The sequence below is a fragment of the Prunus dulcis genome, chromosome 5, assembly GCF_902201215.1.
Source record: "Prunus dulcis chromosome 5, ALMONDv2, whole genome shotgun sequence".
Classification (NCBI taxonomy): Eukaryota; Viridiplantae; Streptophyta; class Magnoliopsida; order Rosales; family Rosaceae; genus Prunus; species Prunus dulcis.
In genome coordinates this window covers 1,183,815-1,192,353 of record NC_047654.1, presented here as the reverse complement: position 1 = coordinate 1,192,353, position 8,539 = coordinate 1,183,815, and the positions used below count along the sequence as shown (strand labels likewise).

General features: G+C 37.9%; 1 protein-coding gene across 1 annotated transcript; it reads right to left on the bottom strand.

Annotated features, from left to right (window-relative positions):
• Positions 1-202: 202 nt before the first annotated feature.
• LOC117628848 (beta-amylase 8) lies at positions 203-7,252 on the bottom strand. The gene is made up of 9 exons (XM_034361386.1): positions 6,527-7,252; positions 6,101-6,421; positions 5,743-5,946; positions 4,265-4,459; positions 3,850-4,014; positions 3,140-3,400; positions 1,992-2,204; positions 1,528-1,747; positions 203-715 (listed from the first exon to the last, which is right to left on the bottom strand). The coding sequence occupies exons 1-9, from the start codon at positions 6,956-6,958 to the stop codon at positions 684-686; spliced, it is 2,043 nt and encodes a 680-aa protein (XP_034217277.1). The 5' UTR covers positions 6,959-7,252; the 3' UTR covers positions 203-683.
• Between the last annotated feature and the right edge of the window lie 1,287 nt (positions 7,253-8,539).

Sequence of the window (8,539 nt, the reverse complement as noted above, 5' to 3'; positions counted from 1 at the left end):
TGAAAACATCCCTTGGGGGCATGGGAGCTCGTCATCTAAAATATAAACACTTTTTCAAACTGAGAGAATCTTAATCAGTAACTATTTCACATTTGTTTGCAAAATTCATAGATACATAAAACATTCTAAAGTGGATAGTTTTCTTGTCTTCTTGTTTTGTTCTGGGGCCTGGGCCCAATTCATAACAAAAGAAACATTAATCTGTTAAAACCACAGTTCAAAAGATGATTCCATTAATTTTGACTGAACCACTTTCTTGCTCAATTCTGTTCAATCCAATCCCTTCTGTTTTGATCTGAGCGTCTTTGTTAAATTACACAAAGTTTATTTACACAGCTAAATATGCCTTTTAATACTACAATACAAAGAGAGAGGAATCAAAAAAACAAAAGTTACAAATGGCTTTGCAACACATACCAACTGCCTCTTTTTTCGTTCGTTTTTTTTCTTCCGTGATCTGAAACTGCCTTTAGAAGAAACATGAGTTAGACGACACCGCAAATTGAAGTTGAAGTTTATGCTGTCACTTCTTTGGCCGGAACAATTCATACTGAAATCTAGAACAACTATTATGGAACTTTCGAACCTCATGTCTCCTTTTACCTTGGATGAAACCAGCATGAGCAATTGAAAAGTCCATCCCTGTTATTTAACATCCTCTGAAAGAACACAGAATTCAATATTTAACACGATACTAGATCTCCAGCTATCTCACCTGCAAACGCAATTGGAAAAGATTTGTAAGATTAATGCTGATTTATTCTTGATGAAGTTTTTAAACAGACAGTTATCATCACTACAATTTAGGTGAAAGACAATATCTATGGGCCAAGAGCAGCTGCAGGAAAAGTTAAATTAAAACATGAGCTATGGAGACCACAATCTTGTAGTGGTAATAGCATCCAGCCATCTATTAACTCCTGAACAAGCAGACTATGCCTAACCAAGCCAAAAGGAATAATCCCACTCTTAACCATTTTAATAAAGGACACCTCTAATAAGTAATATTGGCAACACATCACGTCCTTTTCTTTTCTGTATCCCTGGTAACCACAGAAAATGATCTAATAACACCTGTATGTCACAAAGTCGCCTGTGTCTTTAGTTGTTACAGTTCAGAGAAAAATGCTTCTTAAAAAGTGCACAGTTGAAATTGGGCAATTTTATCTCAGCTAAATGTAACAGCAAGAAACCATCAAGAAACTGTACAGTGGTACGTCCTGCAGCACATTCGAATCCCTGTTGTCTAAGGAGCTTTTCGGTAACTACGATGTATTTGCTTTTGACCATTAAGTAGAACTATTTTAGGGCTACAACAAAGTATGAAATACTTTTTCTTTGAAGTGTGAATGAAGAAAATAGTGAAAAAGAAGCGAAGAACAAAAAAGGGAATATATGAATTTCATGCTAATGCACTGTTTGAACACCCATCAATTTCCTTATCAAAAAACACCAACCAAATTATCCAAAAACACCATCAAATTGAATACTTCTCACTAAATGTTATTGCTCTGTGAGAATACTTACCATGCATGCACTTAATGAAAAAATCCAACTCTGAAAAGCAAATTGCCCCTTGAACTAGAGGAGCTGGCTGCTGGTATACAAAAAATGAAAAGTGGCGGTGATCAGGATCATTCCTTGGCTTGACCATCTCAACTATTCTCATGCATCCTTCTCTATCATAACATGAAAGTGCATTTTCACCAGCTACAAGCAATCCTTGATCCCAGGCTAAATTTAAAACCTGCAGGAACAAATGAGAAGCTAGCATCACTCAAATTGAATACAGATAAACATATCCACGTCATTAAGCATACTTTTTAAATTATATTTAAAACTGCCTAGTTCAACAATTCATACTGAGTTGTTGCCTTTCAAACATCAGGGAATTCTAGGGTTCACTCAGCATTGACCAAAGCCACTAGCAATACTGACACTATAAACAGCTACAGAGCTCAATGAGAAGGGGCATGAGCAAGGGCCATCACCTGCCAACTCAAACCTTCTGGATCAGCCAGTGCTTCATCATTATCCTGACTTGATATATGCAGTCCTGAGCAAACAAACTTCACTGTCACTGAATGTTTCTTCAGAACTTCAAAAACTGGAGAGTACCCATCCTGGTTTGTTGGGTTATAGTACCCAGAAGTTAGCTCGGCTGCATGGCTGGAAGTCTTATACCACCAATAGACTGCAGGAACCTGCACATTTGCATCTTTTAATTATTTTTTCATTATGTAACAATTCCATGATAGGACTTTAAGAACATCACGACCATGCATCCCCTTGGTTCAGTTCTAGGCACACACCACTATAGCAATGTCAATGAATATCAGACAGTTTAAGTATAACAAATCATTATACTATTTCTAGGCTTGATGTTGGGATTTCTCAATGTAACGTACCTATATGCCATTTCTAGGTTGGTCCGACTAGACTGAACATAACTAATCTGTATACTACTTTTATGCTGGATTTTGAGGCTAAAGGAATATCATAAGAAATCATCACCAATTCATGCATAAACGGAATTCTAAATGCCTAACATCATCTAGACAGGCAGAGTTGTATAGTTTTAGGAGTCATGAGCCACGATGAAAGATGTTCAAGTACACCAACATGTGCGTGCTTGTAAGGAAACTGAAGTTGATGAATCATCATCATGAAACAGTATAACACCAACTTCTCTCAACATCCCAAAATCTGGTTCAAACATAAAATTCCAGGTCGTATGCAGGCCACTCTTCGTTGCCTTTGTATCGGTGTCCTATACTGGTCAGAAGCATGCGTAAAGGAAGAGGAAGACAGATTCATCATCCATGAGTACAAGAACCAAATTACGGATTTTATTAGGGGCATTGATGGTGTCACTTACAGTATGTTTGGGAGTTTTTAAGTTAAACTGATATAAGGGAGAGTGGTACATCCTTCATTTTCTCTCATAAGTTGATTGGTGAAGTAGGGATTTCAAATTATGAACGACTAAAACAATATACACCTTTATAACCAATGCACACCACCCTTTTGACTAAAACAAGGGAACCTATGGTCCCACCTACCCTTCCACTCCTTCCATCCAAACGCATAGTTAGTGAATCATAGCTAGTCAGTGGGGAAAAAAGGGCCAGATACACACCTTGACAATTATTTTGGTTTCATCAAAGGCAAGGCTTGCAAGAGACAGTACATTATCCGCATGGTCAATTAGTGACTGTGCATACCAATGAAGGAAAAAGCGCCCGTAATAACTATCATAATCACCGCGCTCACAAAAGAAGCCAGTTTCATGCGGCCGAGAATTGTATTCACCAGCATTATCAGGTCCCCTGGCCCAGAATGAGTGCCCACGCAATTTAGCCGCTCGCCGCAGACTTTGTTGTAAATATCTATCATAACACTGCAAACAAGTGATTAATAAATTTCAAAACAATTGCAATGCACAGTCTAAAATTTGAAGCAACATGAAGGAAACAATACTGCAAACAAGTGATTAATAAATTTCAAAACAATTGCAATGCAGAGTCTAAAATTTGAAGCAACATGAAGGAAACAATACTTTCTCAGGAACCAACGAAATGCAGTAAATAAATGCCACAAAGTTGAAGCAACATGAAGGAAACAATACTTTCTCCATCTTTGCCATTATATCATATTTAAAGAGGGAAAGATGGAAGGAAAAGAGGGAATACTTCCAAACTGAGGTGAAATAAAATAGTGAATCAAGACCTGTGAGGAAATAGAAAGCCTTTTCTTGTCTAATTTAAACTGCAGAATACACGGACGAAGAGACTCTAAGTGGATACACAATAATTTCAACAAATATTAAGGTTTAGCTTTAATAGATACCTGAAACTCACCGACACCAGGATACCTCCATCCCATCCTTCCTGAAAAGGAAGGATACTTAAGCTCCCCAGATGATCCAAGCCCAATCTCCACAGCAGAAATAAGACCCTCAGCAAACAAGTCGTCAAATTCAGTGCGAAAACTTCTCATAAAATCAAAATAGACCTGCATGAAGAAAGCAAAGAACAACAGAAACAATAAGTAAATAAGTTTCAACTGACAAAAGTAGGCCCAACAGAAAATAAACAAAAAAAGGAGTTAACAATTAACCATATAAACAATGAAATGGCATAGGGGCATATAATGGAGGACAGCATAAATGAAACAGTAAAACAAAACAAAACATGGACGCAATAATCTCATGGTCCAAGCATAAAAGACAGAATGCCTCAACATCATTCAGATATTTTCATACCTCGACACCAGTTCTTCCATGTAAAACTCTTTCTTTATCAATGCCCCAAGATAGACATTCAGTGTTCCTCCTTCCTTCTCGATCTGTAAAGAATATGTCCTGGTTTTCCTTACCAATCTCTAAGATCCACTGTGGTAGAGGGATCAGGGCTTCACCGGACTCACTTCTTCCATATTCATGAAATGCCATTACAACCTTCAGCAAAATGATTTCAGAAACCATTCATCAACAGCGTGCAAGATTCTCCAATATAGAATAAGAACCTATTCAAATTAAAACTTCCTTGGGTTACAAGATTAGGAAGTAGCAAGAATGCATCTTAACAAAATACATTATTTTGTTTGAAACCATAGGAGATTGCAGTGGAAGAGTGAAAGGTCTAAGCAGTGATGCATTTTCAAGCACTCAATCTAGTGCAAGAAAACTTGAAAGTATTCTGAAAATAGAAATGTCTTCATAGGTGTAGCTATTTTACAGCATGAATAACAGATATAAAAAATTTCTGGCCCACAACTTAGACAGTATACAAGCTCATAATCACCTACAAGAATTATATGCTTCATACACAAATGAGCTTGACAGAGCCTCCCATAAGTTTGGCTCTATAAAGGACTTGCCACAAACTGAAACTTACATTTATATTCCTTAATCAAGGACCAAAATCCTGATAGATTAAGATGATATAATAGTTAAAAACTTCACAACATTTTTGGGAAAACATAGACCAACATTACCACATGACAAAAGAAAAAAAAAAAGCACCTCCAAGAGACAAAAGTTTCATAAACCCAACTGTCATCTAATTTGGTTCGTCCTATTTGAAGAAAAAAAATTAAATTGCACTGCTTTTTTGACCATCCAATACATTAAGAATCTGGATAGCTCCATTTCTATGTGACATGCTTAAACTTTCTCTGAAACAACATTATCTTGGCCTTAAATTAACACAGAACGGAAACTAAGGAATTTAAAATTCCCAGCAAGTTTCCTTGTGCGCTCAGTAAACAAAAGAAAAGGAAAATTAGAGGCTCTGATACATTGAATATAATTTTATCAATTTGAGGGGAAAAAGAACAGAAAAAGATGTGTGTGTGTGTGTGTGTGTGTGTGTGTGTGTGTGTGCGCGTGAGAGAGAGAGAGAGAGAGAGAACTGATGTAAATTTCCAATTATGCCTACTTGTTAAATTCATGTGTTCTCCTTTGTGTGCCTGTTGGAGAAGATATCAATAATTTTGGTTCATTATCCATGAAAATTTAAGAACAGTTTAGACATACATGTGTTCGGATAAGTCTTAGACAAGTTCAACATGTGTTTGACTAATCATATGCATCACTCAAATTGTTTGCTGATACTAAGCCTTGTGATATTAAATGGAAACCTTTTAAATCCAAATTTTATTAAGCTTAATTTTGATGGTTCAGCTATTCAAAATAATTTACGCTTCCCTAAGCTTTATCAATGAATCAGAGAGAAGTACCTGCAATTTGAACTTGAACTCCCGGAGAATGTTAAAAAGACCTCTATAACCAGACCAAACATATTTCTGGGGGCTCCATCCTTCAACAATACCCCACCAACAATCCACGACAACACCGTCTACACTTAAAGATTGCATATGAGTTAGCTCCTGTCTTAAGCCTTCAGGATCAACCAGCTGGCAGTAATTGTTGATGAACCCAGTCTGCCAAACAAGCCCCAAGAATTGTATCACTTAAAAAACCTAGATTTACAAATATCTGAAAACAAAATAAACATTGTTCGTCTTAGAATTTGACAATCAGCAGTCAGAAAGCGCAGAAAAAAATAAATAAATAAAAGATGAAGAATTTACTTACTGCAAGTGTTACATAGAGAGGAACATAGGGATTGGGTGTAGAAAAAGCAGTGGTGCCAATGCCATGGTTACCAGGTCTGATGGGAAGGTCTTGCATGAGCTGATCAGCCTCAACAGAGTTGATGGGGCTTCCACCACTTGAAAATTTCTCATTCTTGGTGGTGTCTCTCTCTGCAATCACAACAGAATCAAGAGATGCTGGTGACAAGCTCTCATCAATTCTCACAACTGATGATGGGTTGTGAGGAGGATGACACTCCAGTGATTTTGTTGCTCTAACACCTGATGAAACTGGACTCTCTACCGACCTCATGCCCATTGCCTGTCACCAATTTCAAATAACAACAATAATTTTTATTATTCCTTTAAATAAAGTTAAAAACAGAAAGAAGAACAATGAGAAATTAGAAACTAGAAATGTACAGACAATTTGGGAGGGAGGGGGAGATTGGCGGTAAGTGGTGCCGTCGGCCTCGACAACCCAGCCGGCCTCACGTGCGAGGGCTGCGAGGACATCGTTCATATCTGCACGCGCAGGCAGCGGAAAGTTGCCGTACTGACGGAGGCCGGCGAGCATCCGGCTCGTGATGGATCGACGGAGCCGTTCTCGAAGCTTCGTGCGCTCCTTCTCCCTCTCCCTCTCCCTCTTGCCCTTATTAGTGGTGGGGGTGGAGGGACTGGTGGGGCCCACGGACCCGGCAGCTGTGGCGGCGAAGCCACGAGGTCGGCGGGGCTGAGGCTGAGGTTGTTGTTGGGGTTGGAGAGGGTGGGAGGGATGGTGGGGGTGGTGAGGGAGGTAGTCGGAGCTGTGGTCGCTTTGGGGGTCCAGATCCTGTCTGAGACTTTGATCGTCGTTCATGTCGTCCTATGGTTGGTTTGGTCACTGCTTACTCCCGGTATACAGCTTCATAAACATAAAAAAAATAAAATAAAAAATAAAAAAATTGGAATTCAGCATTTCAAGGAAAAAAAAAACAAAAAAAGGGGTAAATTTGCTCTGATTTGCATGTGTACGATTAGAACTTCTTTTTTCTTTTTTATTATTATTTTTTTTTCCAAAAGAAGAACTCGTTCTCATTCATAACAATTAAGAGAATGCAACAATGTCATTTTTTACAATTGATTTCAGCCATAAGGGAACCTCTTCAATCCAAGTTACTATAGTATTACAATTAAGAGCATGTCTGGATAGAAAATGAGCTGCTTGGTTACACCCTCCTGGACTAAAAGAGATAGTAACTTCTTCAAAGTGTTGCAGACTCCTCTTAATATAATCAATAAGATGCCCATCTGATGCCCACGACTCTTCCTCATCTTTCTTTACATCATTTACCACCCCTTGAGAATTAAAATCAATTAGAATAGAAGAAAAACCAACATCCCGAGTAAATTTCATCCCGAAATGAAGCGCTATGATCTCTGCATGTTTAGATGAGGTGGCAGTGGCAAGACGAAGGGCCATAGCCGCCATCACTTCCCCTTTGTCATTTCTAACTAGGGGAATTCGGCCAGATCAGATCGAAAATAGAGATTCCAATTCCAATCCAAAACCTTTTGGAATTCAATATAATTCAATATAGACTTTCGATTCTGATTCCGAAAAATTCTGGAATTTTCGAAACTTTCCGATTTCAAAATGTTGTATTCTTCCTTGACAAAAAGAAATATTAAGAGATTTAAATGCCTAATTTAACATTAGTAAAAATCTCAACTAAACTTTTATTAAGAATGCCCAACTCAGGAGTTTCATAACTAGCTCCACTGAACTATAACTTGACAGGCCTAAAGATGTTGAGCTTTAGGTCTATACGTAAAATGGCTGAGGGTGAAGATATTTACAAAGGTTGAAACACTTGAAGTTTCTTCTTGCAGTCGATGTGCGACTCCAAGCAAAAATAGAACTGCAACTTCTCTCTCCACTCTTTTCTTGATTCTACTTAGTTACTCCCCATCACTTCTCTTCTCTCTTCTGTGTCATGTCTAATCCATGAATGCCAACCTTCATTTTCTTTCTTACTTAACCTCTTCAGATATGGAACAATATGTACTGATCCTGTTTGTAAAACAAAATAAACACTTCTCGAACCAAAAAAGAAATCATTCTTCAATTCTTTATCTCTACTGTTTCTTCTCTTGCTTTTTTATTTTTCTGGGTTTGCACTCCAACCCTGCAGTCTGTCTCCATCAAAACTCAAGACAACACTAGCGTTGAAACTTGAAAGTCCCATCTCCTCAGACCCAACTTATCAAGAAACCCAAGAATGCCATCTTCTTCCTCTTGTCAGCATTGACCTAATTGTTACAGTAATCATGTGCCCTCAAACTTGTATTAGTGAATTCAATTGATGTTTCAATTTCTTTCAAATTGTAAAATTATAGTACAAAAAATTGTTCCCAATTAACTATCCACAGTGAAGAATTTTGATACCAATTAAGAGGC